Genomic DNA, 21,166 nt, shown 5'->3' on the forward strand with positions numbered 1-21,166 from the left:
TGTTGTAGGACTTGTTTGTCCTTACTATCTTACGCTTTGCCTGATGCACTGTATTAACATTACATCATGACATCATAACATCATAACATAGCATGTTAACTAACCCTTTCAAGGATCTTAGGGATTTAGGGCGCACAATTTCAGGTGCTCTTATCAAGGACTGGATTCCTATCAAGGGGCAAGAGGATTTATTTTCCTCTAGCCATATGTCTTCCAATTCAAAGATACAGTACCTATCAAGGGGCAAGAGGATTTATTTTCATCTAGCCATACGCTTTCAAATCCAAAAGTACAAGTATCATGATTTAGAGGCTATGACCCACTGGATATGGTTGAAGGATAGAAAAACACTTAGAAAGGGGGGTTTAAATAAGTGTAGTTTTAAAACTCTTAAGATAAAAACAATTTGCACAATGATTTTTATCCTGGTTCGTTGTTAACTAAACTACTCCAGTCCACCCCCTTGGAGTGATTTACCTCACCTGAGGATTTAATCCACTAATCACACAAGATTACAATGGTTTTCCACTTAGATAACCTCTAAGTCTTCTAGAGTATTCTGATCACAACCTGATCACTCTAGGAACACAATGCCTAGATACCTTCTAAGACTTTCTAGAGAATCCGATCACAACTTGATCTCCTCTAGTTCTTACAAATGAATGTAAACAAATTCTTATAAGAGTTACAATGCTTCTTAATAAGCTATTATCACAACTGTGATTTTTCTCTTAAGTTTAAGCTTAATCTCACTAAGATATTACAACAGTAATGAAGTGAGGTTGAAGATGAAGTTTGAGAGCTTTTGAATTTGACAGCGTTTCTGTAAGTTTGCGCAAAGTGTTGTATTCAACTTCTCATCAGAACTTCTATTTATAGGCGTTTGAGAAGATGACTGTTGGGAGCATTTAATGCGTTGCGTGATCCGTACAGTATTGTATTTAATGTTTCACTCTTTTGTCAACTACCTCGAGCCTTGCTTTTCCTGCTTTAACTGACGTTGCCTTTAATAGCTTCTAACATTCCTTTTGTCAGTCAGCGTAGCCTGCCATCTTGTACTTGCTTCTGATCTGATGTTTGTATAAACAACATTTGAATATCATCAGAGTCAAACAGCTTGGTGTAAAGCATCTTCTTGTCTTCTGACCTTGAAGTGCTTCTAGCGTGATACCATGAGAACTTCAGTGCTTCTGCTTCTGATCTCAAGTTCTTCTGATGCTTCAATAGACCATGTTCTGATTCTGCTTGACCATCTTCTGATGTCTTGCAAGAGCATGTTCTGATGTTGCATACTTGAACTTTCTGAGTCAGTGCTTCTTGCGCTGATTTTGTGCATACTCTTTATATATTTCCTGAAATGCAAATTGCATAGAATTAGAGTACCACATTATCCCAAGCAAAATTCATATACATTGTTATCATCAAAACTAAGAATATTGATCAGAACAAATCTTGTTCTAACAATGGTGAGCTTGATTCCCATAGAAGAACATCCAAGAATCAGAGTTCTTCAAATGAAGATGCGACCAAATCATTTTCTGATGTTGCTAACTAAATTTTCTATAGATCCTTGAAAATATTGAATTTGTATTCATAACATCCATGACAGGTTTCCACAACAGGTTTCTCATCCTCTCTCGGTGTTTATTTCAGCATCATGAATCTCGAGCAATCAGTCAGAGACCTTCAAGCCCAGAACAACCAGTTCCAAGAGATGATTCTTAATTTGGCCAAAGGGCAAGAAGAATTGAAGGATGTGCTTATCATTCGAACAGTCCTGGTCATGATACCGAAGATTGTGGACCATTGAAGCATAGGATTCAAGACTTAATTAACGACAAGATCATTGACTTCAACTCACCTGAGAAGCCTCACATGGCTGATGCTATGTACAACCAGAAAGGTCGTAATGATCGCAACCTATCTGTTGGGGCAGTTCCACAACGACGAAGCAAGCCAGATGCACCTAAGTCTTAATTCATCCAGATTAATATGTCACTGGCTCAGGCATTACAATACTTGTTGAAGTCAGAGTTGATTACTTTAAAGGATCCCCTAAGAATCCTAGCACTTCTGCTCGCGGCTATAATCCCAATGCGAGGTGTGCGTACCACTCCGATAGTCCTGGTCACGATACAAATAGTTGCTAGATGCTGAGGAACAAGATCCAAGACATGATTGATGCTGGTGAAGTTGAGTTCAATCCTCCTAAGACTCATATGGTGATTACCGTTCCCATGCCTAGTCATGACAAGACTGATTAATGTCTAGAAGGATTGACTTTCAGATCATTAGTTTTACTTTCATTTGCAATTTCTATTTTGTTTGATTAAACATTTGACTTATGATAGACATTATCTGTTTTAATAATCATCATTAGTGCATTGCATATGTTTGTCTTGAATAAATTATTTTGCTATCACTCATTTAAGTCTTTGCATATGTTTATGTTTTGTGATATTAGACTCCTGCTAAAGTTGTATGCCTTTTGAGGGAGGATGACGAACATGATACCATAACCTCATACAGTATGCTTTTGAGCGGACTATGTACAAACATTGTTTCAATTCCTAAACAGTGGAGATATAAGGATGTTCATCCCTAGTCAACCCCTTTAAGCCTAAGGTGTAGAAGTTTCTCTTTCACGTACAAATTATTAAAACACTTAATCATAACCCGGGGCAAGGTAGTTACTCAGTTGACTCAATCACACTAGATGTTGTCTACACAAATAATGATGGGTTCCCGCAACAATTAAGTCAAGAAGTCAATATCCACCAAAAAGAAAAAAGTTGTTAAGTCAAAACCTATGAAGGAGACTTATCAAAAGTCAAAACATCCCGCTGACTGAAATCTCAAAATAAACAGTTCGGGCAAAATTTAAGGGATAACAAAGTCAAAAAAGAGGTTTCTAAAAATCCTCGACAAAAGAAAACATTACAAAAAAGGATGATTGTCTGCTCAAATAAATTTCCGGTGCTCTAACCATCACCAAATATCAATGTTATGACTTCAAGCTCTACTAGGACTTAAACGCAAAGTTAACTGAGCATAGGATCGAAGAATATCATGAAGATTGGGATGGGTACAAATAAACTTTGAGCCATTATCCTTTGTTTCTTAAACCGTGAACCAAGCCACGTTACAACCCTTGAAAGTCCTAACTGAAGCATGGTTAGTTCGAAAGCATACTATCACCTGAAAGGGTACCCTGACTCCTTAAGGTTTACCATAAACGCTGAGTTGATATCACGTTTTTACAAATATCACGTTTTTACACCTTCTGTATTCTGCTACATAGTTTCAAGTGTTGGCATCAGGAAGAATCTGCACAGGGTACGACTAATGACTAAAAGTCAACTCGACAGAAGAAACCACTTTAGCAGCAACATCTCTTACATCTGAATCAGTTGATTATAAGTCAATGAATACAAGGGGCAGGACATGCTTTGTCCAATCATTCTGAGGCAATCAAGTCAAGATTCCAAGAATCAGGGGCATGCACCCAAGAGGGGCTGAAGCTACTTCCCGATCAGTCAGTGGCATCATACTAAGTTTATGGCTACTAGGGGCATGTCACCCATAGTACACATCTCATAAGGTCCTCAAAAGGAGAATCTCTCCAAAGTCCCTACTGGCTGGGGGCAAAGCTATGCAAGGCCCGTTTGACACTTCGATCAAATACTCATTGATGTGTCCCAATAAATACAAGTTCAGGAATGGTAGTTACTATAAATACTGGGGGCAATGTTCAAGGCATCCATGTCTTCCCACATAGTCGACTTCACAAGATCATATCCTCACAGAGTAATCCTCAAGAAGATATATTCAAACATTCTTGTCCCAAGAGAGACTTAGTTCCTCAACGGAGTTTACATCTTCAACACTGCCGGTTCCCAGACACTTTTCTCTTCTCTAAACAAGGTTATTCATCTCTCTTATCCCTAGTCAGGGTACATCAATATCAATCATTCAAATGGCTCTCATCCCCAAGCAGAGATTAGAAATCCCCAGCTGAGCATCTTCAACACAAAGATCAGACATCAAAATCACAGTGATATGGAGATAGCATAAATCATGTTCATGCATTATATATCATATACATATCCATACATTTCATATAGTGCGCAACATACAAGTTTCTCATTTATTTTGAGAAACTCATCACATAATACATGCATCATGACATTGCATAGAGCCTAACTTTACCTTTTTTTCAAGATACAAGTACAAGAAGATAAACAATATCTCCAACCTTCAAAGATCTAATTCTGCCACCTCGGACGGTGCTGACACGATCAACCTTCAAGATCTAATTCTGCCACCTCGGACGGTGCTGACACGATCGACCTTCAAGATCTGATTCTGCCACCTCAGACGATGTGGACACGATCAAAGAAAGATATAACCTAATGTATGGCTCGCCTAATGTACGGCCTCTTCTTATCTCGCCTAATGTACGATATCTTCCAATATAGCCTAATGTATGGTAATATAGCCTAATGTATGGCTCGCCTAATATACGGTATCTTCCAATATAGCCTAATGTATGGCTCGTCTAATGTATGGCTCGTCTAATGTATGGCTCGCCTAATGTATGGTCTCTTCTAATATAGCCTAATGTATGGCTCGCCTAATGTACGGTATCTTCCAATATAGCCTAATGTATGGCTCGCCTAATGTACGACCTCTTCTAATATAGCCTAATGTATGGCTCGCCTAATGTATGGTCCCTTACGAGATAGCCTAATGGCTGGCTCACTTTGTTATAGCCTAATGGATGGCTCACTCTCTGACATAGCCTGATGGATGACTCACTTTGTTATAGCCTAATGGATGGCTCACTCTGATACAACCTAATGGATGGCTCATTCTAATACAGTCTAATGAATGGTACTTTCTAATATAGCCTAATGAACGGCTCGTTCTAAGACTCTTCAACATGCACATGGCCTAGTGTATGGCTCATCCTAACACCTCTCAATACATCGAGCTCAAATACAGTCTAATGAAGGACTCTTTCTTACTTTCATATTATCAAAACCAGATGGCATCTTTAAGCCCATTTTTTACAATACCTTGCCAACACCTGGATGGCATCTTCAAGCCCATCTCCGACAAAAGTCCTTACCTCAGCAAGGGCAAATTTCTGGGTATTCTAGTGTTCAATCCTCTTCTACCTTCAGATTCCGACAGCCACACAAGCCAATCTACATCCTCAGGTTTAAGAAGATTGAACAGGGGCAGTTGTCATACTCTAAAATTTGCCCTCATATATCTACGAACGCCACTTTATTGTGAATAAAAGTAATGACACGTTTGGTAAGAGTGTAAGGTTTGTGGGTGCAAAGTCCCGGGTTCAAATTCCACGTCTGACATTTTCTCTCTATTTGTTACTAACTTTATTTCTGTTTTAAATTATTTTCATAAAAAATCACAAAATTGTATTTTTCTATTATTTTTAAATAATTTTCGTATTTAATTAATTATGCAATTTAAATTTATTTTTTTTACTTTTTCAATTTTTAATCATAGAAATTATAAAAAAAATCATAAAATAAAAAGATTTGAAAAGATTTGTTTTTTCTTTTATTTGATTATATTGGTTAAAAGATTGATGGTTCCTTTTTTATTTTATTTGACCTAATTCTTACATTATAAAGAAACTAACAATTACCAATTTTTCAATTCACTCTCTCACAACTAAACCCCTTTTTTAACACCTTCAACCTCATTCTCCATTCCTAATTTTTATACTATACTAATATTTTTTACACAATTTTCTTCAATCTCTTTTCTTTCAAGAGTCTCTTCAATATCTTTTGTTGTTTTTTTTCTTGGTTCATGGCCAATGATTTCCTATGAAGCCTCCTCTTTTATTTTTTAGAAAAAAAAAATTTCTAAATCTTTTTATCAAAACTAAAATCAAACCTTTTCTTTTCAAAAACCTTTTGGCCAATAATGATACTTGAGGCCTGTTTTTTAAAGGGTTAATACCTATTTTGCCCCCTGCCATATAGGGCGCATTTGAAAAACCCCCCTGCAAAAAAAAAAAGTTGCAAGAATTCCCCTAACAATTGAAGAATCTCTCGTTTTAAACCCTGTAAAAATTTTCTTTTGAAAATAAACCTTGCCACTTGAAAGACTTTATCATTTTGAACCCTGTAAATTATTATTTTTAGTAAAACCAACCTTTCCTGTCATATTCCAGAGGGTTTAAAATGACATAATCTACAAGATTATAAGGTTTAAAATGAGTGAATCTTCAAATGGCAAGGTTGGTTTTATAAACAAAAATTTTACAAGGTTTAAAATGAGAGAATCTTCAAATGTTAGGGGAATTCTTGCAACTTTTTTTTTTGCAGGGGGGTTTTTCAAATGCGCCCTATATGGCAGGGGGCAAAATAGGTATTAACCCTTTTTTAAAATCATTTTTTTCGCCATTGTTGCTATATTTTAGTTTAAATTTATGTTTTTACAATCATAACCTATTTTTTTAAAACCCTTGGGGAATTTTGCCCTTTTAGCCATGATGTAACTTTCTGAATCTTTCTTTATTGGGTTATTACCATTTTACCCCCCTGCCATATAGGTCTTTTCTGGTTTTGCCCCCTGTAAATTTTTTTTTTTGAAAAACAACCTTGTCATTTCAAAAAACTAACTTTTTAGCCCCTAAAGTCAAAATCCGCAGGAAAATATGCGTTTCCTGCGGATTTTCTTTCGGATTTTCCTGCGGATTTTGAATTTAGGGGCTAAAAAGTTAGTTTTTTGAAATGACAAGGTTGTTTTTCAAAAAAAAAAATTTACAGGGGGCAAAACCAGAAAAGACCTATATGGCCGAGGGGTAAAATGGTATTAACCCTTCTTTATTTCTTAGAGAAATTATAGATTATATGAGGTCAAACTCTGTTATAATATTTTTTTATTTTATTAATATAACTATTATCATTACTAACCTTTTTTTTATTATAATTATTATTATAACCTTTTTTATTATAATTATTATTTTTAGTAATATTTTTGTTAATTGCTTCTATTATTAATTATTATTATTATATTATTTATTATTATAATTATTATATTATTGTTATTATTACTATTATACTATCATTATTTTTATTATATTATAATTATTATTATTATTATTATGATTATTATTTTTCTTATTCTTCTTATTATTATTATTCTATTTTTGCAGGTACTTCCTTTGGCTAAAGAGGAGCGGTGCAGGAATATGGGTTTACCATTGTTAGGACATAAAGCTTTTGCCTCTTCAAAAACCCCATTGGCATCTCATGGACCTCCAGTCACACCATATCAGATCAAATCCTGGTTTTTCTTTAATTCATTTTTCTAATTATTGGTTTATTGTTTTATTATTTAAATTTTCACTAAAACCTTAATTTTTTTTCTCAAACCATAAAATTCATGTTATTTTCATAAATCACTCTAAAAATCTTTTTTTTATAAAATTAATTTGTTTTTTATTTAAATTAATAATTTAGAGTAATATTTATTTTTAGGTTTAAATAATGAATTATTTAAATTTAGGTTAATTCAACAATAATATTTTTAGACTTAGGTTAATTTAATCAAATTAGGATTTTTAGGCTAATTTATTTTTAGATTTTCTAACCCTGATTTTATTTTTTTGGCTAACTATTTTTCGTTATAACTATTAATTATTGGTTTCTCTAACCCTTTTAATTTTTAATCTGTTACCTTATAATTGTTGAGGTTTTTTTATTGCGCGATTCTTTTCTCATCTCTTATTCTAGTGTATGTCGCACGCCTTTAATTTGTTCGTTTATTTATTTTTTTGCCATTTAAATTCTAGAAAATGTGTATAGGCTTGCAAGGTTTTTTTTGTAATAGCTTAGGACTTTTAAATTTCTGCCTTTTATTTTCTGCCTTTTTCCCGGGTTTTTTGGCTATGTATCCCCCATCCCGAAGTCTTGTAATAGCGTAGGATTTTACTTTCCGCATTTTATTTTCCGCAAATTATAACTGCTATTATACTGCGTGGTTAGTAACCCTAGGGAGTGATAAACCATGAATTGAATTTAGAATCACTATCCTTACAAGATAAATATAATTGAATTGAATCACCTGATTGTGACACACACACACACACCTTTATGGTAATCCTTCTTATGCTGCCTTTCGATCAAAAATAGTCAAGTCCCTCGAATACGAGGATGCCTTAGCAAATGTTGCCCTCACTTCATTATCATCATAAAAAGATCATAAGTCCCTTCGAAGTTGCCTAAACAAAAATGATCTTGTCCCTCGATGTTGCCTCGGTTAAATGATGATTATCCCTTCGAATGCTAAGGTATCCTCATTGGTTGCCTAAATGACTATTTCATCCTTTCCTAAGACTTCCTACCTCCCATATGGTATGGATAGACTTATGGCAAACGATGACCCTCGATGACCCGCACATCCAATGAAAAGACTACCTACCCTTCTTATGGTATGGATAGCCCTTTCAAACGAAAATCTTAAAGAACAGAAAAACATTAAACTTAGGGTAGGTGCTTTTAACTGCTTGCTCACATTCAAACTCTCAAATCACTTTTCACACCTCTTTTTCAAATCAATTCAAAAAGGCTACGCTTATTTACAAGCTAAAGTCCTTATTCAAATCTTTTCGAAACACACACTACACTTCTTTTCGAACAATTCAAACAAACAAGTGAGCTAAGCAATTAAGAGCCCATGGATAACCATGGATACAAAGGGTGCTTACACATTCCCTTTGTATAACCTACCCCCCGAACTCAGTCTTTTTAAAAGGTCTTTTTTCTATTCTTTTTGTCTTTCCTAATTCGATAAAATAAAAGTCGGTGGCGACTCTTGCTATCCGCAACATTTTAAAAAGTCAGTTCTCCCACCGTATTACAGAGCGCAATAATTATTAAAAACCTGTTTATTCATGTTTTGCATTCCCCTTTAGCGAGTAAGATTTATTGTAGACACAGTTTTGATTAGAAAAAAACAAAAGCGGATCATGTGGAGTACCACATACATGAGGGGTGCTAATACCTTCCCCTCGCATAACCGACTTCCGTACCCTTTTCTGTGATCGCGAAACCTTTATTATTTATATTGGAGGTTTACTGACATTTCTTTCCCTCGATGGGATAAATATATTAGTGGCGACTCTATTATTTTTCGCGGTAGAAACAATCACAAGCTCCCTTCATCTACCACTATTCAAATAAATGTAGAACATTGATAAATGAAGAAATGTGTGTTCCTTTCGTCTTCCTCTATCGTCTACTTTAGTCGAATGACGCCTTCTTCTACTTCGATCAGAAGCTTCCTTCGTTTACCGTTGTCGCCTCCCTTTGAATTTCATATTTTATTTTTAACCCTAGTTATATGGACTATATGTGAAATACTATTTGAGAATTTTTTTGGGGATCAATAAAGCAAAGCCACATCAACAATTGAAACTTAGAAAAAAAAAAGTCTCGTCAGCATCATTTGCCACAATGCCTTTTTTAACGGAAGGTTGACGTCAAAGAAGAAAGTTAAATGGATTTCAACATTAAAATTTTATATATATATATATATAACAAAAATCACCAAAATCACCAAATTACAGGAACGAAAAACAAAAAATCGTTATATATATATATATATATATATATATATATATATATATATATATATATATATATATATATATATATATATATATATATATAACAAAAATCACCAAAATCACCAAATTACAGGAACGAAAAACAAAAAATCGTTAACTTAAATGGACAAAAATAATTTATGGAAATATATTTTTTCTTGGGAATGAGGCATTCAAACTTTTTTAAAACTAAGATTTGATTATTTAAAAAAATTAATTATAGTAAGATAATAGTGCTTTAGTTTTAGGTAAATAGAACTTTAAGAATTTTTTATACAATTGAGATAGATAGAATGACACAAGAGAGAATTTGTAAAATAAAAAAAATTAAAAAGAGAGAAAATTAAAAATATGGCAATTAATAGAAGAAGAAAAAGAAGAATGATTAGAAAAAAGAGATTATGAAAGTGATGTTTATCTTGAAAAACATGTGCTAGGTTGATAATATGTTGATCAATCATTATCAATAAATAAAAGAGAGTCTATATTATTTGTAAATTCTAATTCAATTGACGAATATTGAAATATTAATGTGGTTAGATTCGACGTCGACATCAAAATTTAAATTATAAATATTATAATTGTGTGTGTAAATTTTTAATAATTACTACGACTTCATCTACTACCGATTAATAAAAGATACACATTGAAGAGTAATATATAATCTTTAACCAGAAGCTTGTTCCACAAATCTATCTCATAATCAAGATGGTGATTTTTACATACAAGTATATGGGGTAAAAAATCTATGAGTCACACACACTCCTTTAGTTTTCACCAACTAAAATAAAAATGAAAATCTAATTTACCATAATCAAACTTCAAAACGACCAGGTAAAAAAAAAAAACCTAATAAAACCAATCAACCTTAATTTCACCAATCAAACAACTCCAACAACTGCACAATGCAAAGATGGAACCTTGTCCAACAAATCAATAGTCAACATAGAAGCCTTTGATTTTTGCCTAGTTAAATTCCTCTCACAATTACTATACCCCATTGGAAGAGGTTTTGTTGAAGTGTTCCTTTCACATGGACCTAACCATTTAGCTTGCATGTACCTATGTTTCCTCCATGGTCCCATGTGCATTTTCTTATCCTTCATGCATCTTTTGGCTGCATTGCATAGGATTTTGATTAAGTTGCTTAGTCTTTCCACTTTTCCAACAAACACTTGTGGTAGCTTTTGGATTAGGTCATTGTATTCATTGCTTCCTCTTGCCATCTCAAATTCAGCTTGGAAGTTTAGCTCTATCATTACTCTTACTTCTCCTTTCTTTGGGTTTGTGTTGTCTATCACATCCAAAAATGTGTGCTCTCCTGCATAGTTACATTTTTTTATTATTATTAAAGACCCGAACTAAACAGATACGAATCTAAAAAAAGAAACACCACACAAATTCTAGTCTAAAAAACTAAACAGGCAATCAGACGCTGAATTGTAGATCATAATATCAGCGCCACTAACCCAACCAATACTCGCAAACGCATCAACACACTTGTTTGCTTGCATAGTTAATATTGATTATATATATATATATATATATATATATATATATATATATATATATATATATATATATATATATATATATATATATATATATATATATATATATATATATATATATATTAGATTATAAAAATTTATCTAATATTAAATTCTAAATTTAATTTCTCATTGGAAAATACATTTCCTTTTCCAATGAAAAAAAAAGTCAATAGATATATGCTATAAATTTATATTTTGGATAGAAAGGAATATTATATAAGTTTATAGTTGAAACCAATCTTATTACACCCACCACAAGATTTCTTTTCACATATTTATTTACTTTCTTAAAATGATAAAAACAAATTTATTAATAATCTATGACGATGGTTTTAAAAAACGGTCCGTGACTGAAAAACCGTCTGCAATAAAACGGTATTGATAAACAGCGATGCCGATACTTTATCAGTAATTTTATGTTAAAAAAAAATCAAATTATAGTTAATTCACCCATTGTGACACCTGTAACAACTGATATCGGGAAAATTATTACGCAATCGTGACCGTTTTTTAAAATCCTGTTTATCACATTAACATTATGTAGTACCTGCTGGAATATCCTTTGAAGTTTTCCATTTAGTTTTACAAATAGCACTATTGAAACCAGCTTTCTGAAGCCTCCTACAAACTTCCATCATTAAGCAGTTTCTACAACTTGTTCCATCCATCATCACCTTTCTGCTGCAACCACACACTCCTAGCCCAGAAGCGCTTATTTCCTCAATCGCTTCTTTCGTCGCACTTCTTATCTTTGTCTCCAAAGAACTCGTTCTGTACACATTCGTCTGCACCAATTCAAATCACACTAACATGAAGAAAATTTTTAAGAAACATGAAAATATAAAAATCATAGTAAAATCGTACGATCCTACGAGCGATCAGGATATCGCTCGCAGGATCGCGATTCTGACACTATCATATTTAAATCACCTGTAATCCTTGATGTTGACTATCCCAAAAGCTTCTATTCATCTCATTGACACCATTCAGATCCTTCTCATCATCATCTTCAACATCAACATCATTATCCAACTCCATTTCAAGTGAATGACATTGATCATCACTACTAAAACTCGACATGAAAACTTCACCATCATCAAGAAAATCAAACTCAACATCACAAACACTTTCCTCAGACTCAACACTACCTTGTCTCCGACACGACAAAAACCTAGTAACTTTTCCAGCCAAAGAGGTTGCACCCATGATTCTTATTTATCTCACCTTGTTTTTATTTTTTCTAGTACATGGTTTCATTTGTTTCGGTGTCCTTTATATACGCAAGAAAATGTAACGATGTTGTTTTGGTGGGTCCTACATAGGACGCTACTACACGCCGCGCACATGAAGGTAAATTCTGGATACTTACGTGGCAGTGTTTTATTGGATGATTTGAATCTGTTTTTTATGTAATAATTTCAGTTTGATGAAAATAATGTAATGATTGCAGTAATATGTTGTTGCTTGGGACAGACAACAAGGATCCACGTCAGTCACGTCCAATTATTTTCAACATACTCATTACTTCAATTATATATATGGAATGGATATACTCGAATATTCATATTTTTATTTTTATTTTATTTTTATGATTTTATGTGAATGTATCTAGATAAATAATTGTAAGTATAATATTTTAACCTGACTTTTTTAGATTACACTTTTTTTACCTTAAATTAATACTATGATGACGTGTTTAGTGTGAAATAACTTATAATTATTTGTTACTAAGTGTATAATATATTACTAAGTGAAATACTTTATAATTATCTATATTTGTTAATTTGACAAACTTTTCTATGATGGCGTGTTTAGTGTGAAATAATTTATAGTTATATATTACTAAAGTATAATATATAGTGTATTATTTGTTTATAAACTATAGTTTTTTAGAAAAGTTTTAAATGATTTAGGAATTAAGTATTTCTATGTCAAATCATTATTTATATTAAAACTTGAGAAAATATTTGATGAGAATACTAGATAGATATGAGTTTATATAGATGCAAGAATTTTGAATTTATTTGATAAAATTCACTGTTGAATATTATAATCTAAAAGATATAATGACTTAAGATATATATATTCAAGAACTTCCATTCAAAAAACTATAATAAGAATAAAAATATGATTAGTAAAAACAATGATAAATATATTTTTATTGTCTATCAAATTTATTTAATTTTCTTTTTGTAAAAAATATTAATTTATAGTCTTTTCAGAATTACCTTTTAAATAGTTTTAATTTTTTATGAAATAAACAGATTTACTTTTAACTTTTAAATTTTGGAATAATTTTTAATAAAACTTTCTTCAGACTTTTTATAAAAAAATTATTTTTATATTTGTTGAATAATCAATATATCTAGTATATTTATATAGACCAATTACATTATCTATTTAATTAATCTAAAAAATAAATTATTTCTTATAAAGAGGACATGGGTAGTATTTTTCATAAAAATAAATATACTTAAATTATAAATAATTCTTCTATAAAAGTTAATTTTATTTAACAATAGATTAAATAAATATAATATTATAAATGTCAAAAGATCAAAAAAAATTCAGACTTTGAATATTTATTTTTAGCTCATTATTCAATTGTTTTTCATATAATTTTCTTAACCTATCTAAAAAAACTCATTAAAAAAGTTGAGTAAACATCAAAGATGAATGCTGCTTGCAACATAGTTTTATAAAAATGAAAACAAATATTTTTTAATAAAACTACTCATCTTATTTATAAGAAAAAAACTTATTTTTGTATACATTAAGTAATTAATATATTTAAACAACATATAAATTAAATATATTAGTTATTAAACTAATTCTAATATTTTTTTTATAAATAGGATCTAATAAAATATATTATTTATTAAACTAATTTTATTTTATATAGAATAGTAATATATTTAACCTAAAAAATCATCCCTATCCTAATTTTGTGATCAAGACAATAGGGACCACATTCAAGTCATGAATCATGATATAAATGGATCTGCCACGTTGCAAGATCATGGCCGTTGATTTATGATCTTATCCAATAAGTGAGTTATATGGGACCATCATGTCCCTCAAATTTTATTTTAAGAATTGACTATTTTATAAGATTGGAAATCGGTGGAAATACGCGGCTTCTAGTGAATGGTTTTTTTTTTTTTTTTAATTTGGAAAATTATTTTCAAACTATAGTAGTTAAATTATTATCATCATTATCATTATTTATTTGGAAGTAGGTCAAGTTGTGGGGCATGTGATATGAAGACAAATTTAAGGGCTTCATTGTCATTTGGTTGTGTTGCAATAATTTGAATGACCCACCCACTATGTGTTCTTGTAAATAAATGTATTAAAGGGACTTGTATTGGAAAGAGAATGGATTGAAGGGTGAAATGATATTGATTGTATTTGTTTTTATTGGAAAAATAGGGTAGCATAACTATCACTCATGGTGGTCCTTGCTTTGAGGTATCAAGAGATGTCTTGGAGTTAAGTTGCTGCCATTTATAAGTACAGATTTTAATAGCCTAACCAGAATTGAGGGTCACATTAAAGCAGAGAGTTAACCATGGGATATGTTTATCTTTATATCTAGAAGAAATAAATAACATGTGAGTTAAATTAAGGAAGATAAATTATTATTGGATTAACAAGTTTTTTTAAATTGATATTAAATTAAAGAGTATATGATAATACTCGAATGTGAGTAGGGATGATAATCGACAGAGTTTGTGCATAATATTGTAGTACTTGTTTTCATATTTGTACTTTAAAAATATCTCTATAATCGATCTCATGTTTTTCTAAGCACTAATATTTGTATTTGTACCTGTACTCTATGAGTGTCTAAATATTAAGACTCATACTAGTTTACTCGCATGTTTAATAAAAACTAATATATCAATTATAATTTATAATGGCATTTTAAAATTTTAACATTATAAAAATTCAGGAATTTTGTTATTAAGTTAAGAAACAAGCAAATAATTATATTAAAATGCATACAAGTTTAACAGTGATATATTTAATAAAATTAATAAATTAATATGTATATATAATAATAAAAATTATATATATATATATATATATATATATATATATATATATATATATATTGTGTGAGTATGTAATAAGGTATTCGTATTCACGTCTATATCTGCTTATTTTAGTCGGTAATTGTCTGTGTCCATACTCGTACTCTTTTTATCCGTTTTTATTCTATTTATTAAGGATAATTTTTGCGAATACCCACTGCGTGGATCCAATTCCAATACTACCTAAGACTTGCGTTATAGGAGATAGGATAGCAATCTCAATTCTAGAAGATGAATACCAACATGTGAAGGATAGAAAAACACTTAGAAAGGGGGGTTTGAAAAAGTGTGACTTTAAAAACTTGTAAGATAAAAACAATGAACACAATTATTTTTATCCTGGTTCGTTGTTAACGAAACTACTCTAGTCCACCTCCTTAGAGTGATTTACCTCAACTGAGGATTTAATCCACTAATCCAACTGATTACAATGGTTATCCACTTAGAAAACTTCTAAGTCTTCTAGAGTCACTATGCCAAATTTGTCTTTTAGCAGCACCCCTACGAAAGCGCTTGTAGGAAAAAGCGCTGCTATAGGTTTCGCTAAAAAGCGCTCTTGTAGGGGGAGTTACGAAAGCGCTTTCAAAAAGTGCTAGTATACAGACCACAACTTGATCACTCTAGAAATTCACCACTTAGAAAACTTCTAAGTCTTCTAGAGTCTACAGATCACAACTTGATCACTCTAGGAGCCTTTTACAAACAATGAAAAATAATGTTTACAAGAGTATAAATTGCTTCTTATAAAGCTATAATCACAACAGTGATATTTCTCTTAAGTTCTAAGCTTAACACTCACTAAATATTACAAGAGTTTGTGAGGTTGAAGATGAAGTCCGTGAGCTTTGAATTTGATAGCGTTTTGGTATTTTGCGCAAGAGTTCTCTTGGCTGCTTCTGATCAGAACTTCTATATATAGGCGTTGAGAGAAGATGACAGTTGGGTTGCATTTAATGCTTTGCGTGAATAGTACAACTTTGTATTTAATGTTTCACACTTTTGTCAACTACCTCGAGCCATGCTTTTGCTGCTTTTACTGACTTTGCCTTTTGTAGCTTCTAACGTTCCTTTTGTCAGTCAGAGATTAGACTTAATAGCCTGTCATCTTGTACTTGCTTCTGGACTCATGTTTGTGAATAACAACGTTTGAATTTCAGAGTCAACAGCTTGGTGCAGAGCATCTTCTTGTCTTTTGACTTTGAAGAGCTTGAGCGTGACACCATAAGAACTTCAGTGCTTCTACTTCTGACTTCATGTTCTTCTGATGCTTCATAGTTCATGTTCTGATTTTGCTTGACCATCTTCTGATGTCTTGCTAGAGCATGTTCTGATGTAGCCATCCAGAACCTTCTGAGTCAGTGCTTCTGAGCGCTGAATTGTGCATACTCTTTATGTATTTCCTGAAATGGAAAATGCAAAGGATTAGAGTACCATATTATCTTATACAAAATTCATATATAATGTTATCATCAAAACATAGAATATTGATCAAAACATAGAATATTCATCAAAATTCATATATTATCTTATACAAAATTCATATATAATGTTATTTCTTACAACTTCTCCTTTTTCGCTTAGCTTGTTGTCGCGGGCGAAAAATCGTTTTGTTCCTCTTTTTTGTGGGATGAGACACCTGATGCCTTCTTTGGGCTCGAGTGCTCATAAAAATGATTTTTCTTTATTTCGACCAAACTTTTTATTATTTCCAAAGGAGGAAAAGGAAAAAAGCTGCAATAACCTAAAAGTGGGGGGAGAGATCTTGGGTAAGAGGGTTGGTTATACGAAGGGAAGGTATTAGCACCCAACGTATCTATAGTACTCTATAGGTTTCTTTGCTTTGTTTTTCATTCCATGTTGTTGAGAGGTTCTGTTGTGAAATAGGTGGGACCTAAGGTGTTTGTTTGATTATGCTCGCAAAGATCATCGCGATCCTCTGCATACATATCCCTTAGAGGGAATCAGAGCATCTGTAGCTCGGGTCTACGGGTGCTAAGGTTTGAATGGTTTTTTTTTGTTTTGTTTTGCTCGCCAAGGATCGACCTTGTGCCTACGTATTCTCAAAGGGATGTTGAGAAAGTCAGAGCAATCGTAGTTCCCACTTATGCTAGTGGAAGCAAAGGAAAATAGACAAATGTCGTCTAAATGCTAGATGTATCTAATCTATATCATCACATACATCTGTTTGATTTTTGTTTGAAAATCTTTTCATTATAAGCCCGGGGCCATGCCACTTAGGGTGCTTAGAATGATAAAGATGTTTTTGTTTAACCAGCCTTGTGGCAAAAGTTTCAATGAAGTCAGCCTTGTGACAAAAACTTTGATTAATCAGCCAGCCTTGTGGCAAAAGTTTCAATGAAGTCAGCCTTGTGACAAAAAACTTTGATTAATCATCCAGTACGGTGGTAAAACAGTTTGATTGATTAGCCAGCCTTGTGGCAAAAAAGTTTGATTGATTGATTGATTGATTGTTTGTGATGATATAGAAGAGATACTCCTAGCATAGAGATGAAAAATGTCTAATCTCCTAGGGAATTTGGTTTTGGATATTGGGGGATGCTTATAAGAAGCCCGTGGGTCCTTGTACGAAGCCCAAGAGGAGGCTATCCGAGGGTCCTTGCATTGTAAGCCCAAGAGGAGGCTATGGGAGGGACAATCCAGGGTCCTTGCATTGTAAGCCCAAGAGGAGGCTATGGGAGGGTCACTCGTTTGTACAAAGCCCAAGGGGAGGCATGGTATAGTTGGTTTGAGCTCTTAGAGCGATTTCACCGGGAAACCATACTCTATGTCCTAACCTAAACTAGTGGAGATTCTTTGCACGAAGCCCAATAGGAGGCTATGGGGAACCTAGTGTTGTACTAAGTTGAACAAACACACATATCACACATATGAACAAACATGAACAAGTATGAACAAACATGAACAGGTATGAACAATTATATATATGACAAAGTGTGTGTATATAATGGAGTTTATGAAGGAAATATACCTGTAAGCATGATCCATTTGTATACACAGGGCTCGGGACTCATACTCGGGGAGAGGTCCACTTGAGTTTATTCAAAGCTATGTAAACAGGTATTCACAAAGGGGCTTGGGACTTATACCTACATGGAGGCCCATGGTATATTTTTGGGAAGATTTAAAGAAACCTTCATTTTTGGTTTGTTATTCAAAGTTAAAAACAAATGATCGAGATATGTACAAAAGGCGTACAATGAAATACCTAATTTCATGTACTGGAGTGGGTATGTACAAAAGGGGCTTGGGGCTTATACCTACATGGAGGCCCATGGTATATTTACAAAACATGATTGATCGTTTTATTTACAGACGCGTCGTTTGTTGTTTTGAAAATAGTTTGAAAAGTATTGTTTTGAAAGAGTTTTCTGTACAAAGAAAAACTGTATAAAAGGAAAAAGGAGTGGGTCTTATACTCTCTAATATTCGAGAGGCCCCACTTCGTTTTGAAAATCAATTGATCAATTAAAAAGATTTAATCAAAAAGAAGTGGTTTATCGTTTTGAAAAAAGAATCGCGATCGCTCGTCTTAAAACGATTTGAATTTGACAAAAGTCAACTTAAATTAAGTTAAAACAAGTTTTAATGCTTAATTAAGACCTAAATGATTAGGGTTTGACCACAAAAAAAAATATTTACAAGTGATTAGGTTAAAAATTAAATGAAAAACAATATTTAAAGTAATTAAAAACACTTAAAAATGTATCATTTTAAACCTAATTAAAAACATATTAAATAAATCTTTTTTTGTGATTTTTTTTTATATTCATAAAATATATGTGTTAAATAAAGAGTGTACAAAAAATGAATAAAAAATGAATTAATTTGGTGTGTTAATTAATTAATTAAAGTTGTGTGAAAAAAAGAAAGAAAAATAGTGATAAAAAATTGGTTTTGTCTCCACAAGGACTTGAACCCACGCCCTCATGCTTGCCAATCAAAACAATGACCAACTGAGCTGCGCGCGCAGCTTGTTATACATATGCCTTCATTTAATTATATTAAAAACAAACATTTGAAATTTATGAACAAAAAAAAGGCGCCAAGAACACATCCCCAAATCAAATTTGAAAATTCTGAAAACTGAATTGTTTGGATCAAGTAAGGGGTCTATTTCACTCGATTTTCCATAAGGAACATGATGGTGATCTTTAATTGCATTTATTTTCACTCTAAGGCTATCAATTTTCTGATGAACACGAAGAACCCTAATTCTATGATTCAATCTGAAATCGTGTATGTGCAAGTTATGATGCAATTGATTGAGGGTTAATGATCCTCATGTGTGCAGAAATGAGATGGTATGTTCATATTTCATTTATGATGCGTGGAGAGTAGATTTTGAAGTTCAAGTGTACTTACCTCAAAAACGGCCAAACTGAGAATTGGATTTTGATCTGGAGGTGTTACAGAAGTTGTTTGATGATCTGGATAGCTTCAATGGACCTTATGGAAGGTGTCTGAATGCTTGGAATCATCTGAATTCATCTGGGCATGGCCATGGTACCCGACCTGCATAAGCTTCAAGAGTGAATCGAATTTGATGATTCTGAGGTTATTGGCTATATGTGATGGATTGGATAGTTCATATGTGATATATGGATGATGTTAGAAGCATTAGTTTGGACAGAAATGAGCCTGAATGAAAATTGGCATGATAAGGTTCATTTCATGTTCATATGGAGGTTGAAAAGTGAATCTGAGTTTTGGGGTGATTTGGGGTGTATGAGTGGTTCAAACAAGTTTCAAATGATGTTTGTGGTTTGTGGGAAGCATCACTTTGGTCAGAAATTCAAGGGTTTGGAGGTTGAGCATTTTACCTCTTTGAAACTTAAGAAACTTGCATTCTAAGAAAGAAAGAGAAAGCCTATAATTTGTGAGACTTTGGTGTGAATTTGAATGAGGTAATGACCTCTATTTATAGGCCAAACATTCTGAACTCAGAACTTTGCAACTTGCTTCTTCTTTGGTGATTTGGCACTTAAAGGATAGAAAGGAATCTTACCATTAAATGCATATGGTTAAAGTTACTAAACCATGGTTAAAATTGGCTATGCTTCTTATCTCTTTCCCATCTGTCTCAAATCAGAAAATATCTTCCAATTATTGCCTCTATGTATCATTACTTGGACCATTTGGCAATTTGGTTCATAACTTTGCAAAAATGGCTTGAAATTTCAAGTGAAATGGTCACTAATGTCAAAATTCAAAACCATAGCTACACTCCATATTTTTTCATGCTCTTGGACATTTTGGAAAGCTCATATTACATACTTCAAAACCCTAGTTGAAAGTTTCTTCAAACTCTTTAAGGAAGTGGGTGAAAAAGATCCATGAACTTTGAGAAAAATGAAGTTTCAAGTGAAATTTTCCAAAGATGCCAACTTTGAAGCTCCATATCTCTTAAATGGTTGATCTTATGGAAAAAATTTATATGTGTCAAAGTTGTTTATTGGATCAAAATCTACAATTTTCATGTTGGAAGTTTTTTTCAGTTTGTAGGTGAAATTTTGAGAAATTCCCTTTCAAAGTTTGGAAAAAACCATGAAAAACACTTAGAAATTTTTCTAAGTATGGAAAGTCAAACTTTTGACTTTTTGATTCTTGATTGATTTTCTTGATTTTTCTTGATCAAATGACTTCTCATATCATATATTGATGATTTAAAACTTCAAAAGTCATGGTTGACCAAAATTCCCAAAAGTCAAAGGTGTTCTTGTACAGTTGACTTTTTCAGACGAATCGCGTTTCTGGAGATTTCAAATGAAACAGGCTACCCTCACCAAATGAATGGTATGAATGGATCATATTGAAGCATTAGAGGATATTGAGCCATGGTTTGA

General features: G+C 32.5%; 1 protein-coding gene across 1 annotated transcript; it reads right to left on the reverse strand.

Annotated features, from left to right (window-relative positions):
• Positions 1–10,281: 10,281 nt before the first annotated feature.
• On the reverse strand, positions 10,282–12,461 carry LOC131625865 (uncharacterized). The gene is made up of 3 exons (XM_058896695.1): positions 12,136–12,461; positions 11,753–11,990; positions 10,282–10,973 (listed from the first exon to the last, which is right to left on the reverse strand). The coding sequence occupies exons 1-3, from the start codon at positions 12,409–12,411 to the stop codon at positions 10,534–10,536; spliced, it is 954 nt and encodes a 317-aa protein (XP_058752678.1). The 5' UTR covers positions 12,412–12,461; the 3' UTR covers positions 10,282–10,533.
• Positions 12,462–21,166: the final 8,705 nt, after the last annotated feature.

This window comes from Vicia villosa, unplaced genomic scaffold (genome assembly GCF_029867415.1).
Source record: "Vicia villosa cultivar HV-30 ecotype Madison, WI unplaced genomic scaffold, Vvil1.0 ctg.000247F_1_1_4_unsc, whole genome shotgun sequence".
NCBI classification, from domain to species: domain Eukaryota; kingdom Viridiplantae; phylum Streptophyta; class Magnoliopsida; order Fabales; family Fabaceae; genus Vicia; species Vicia villosa.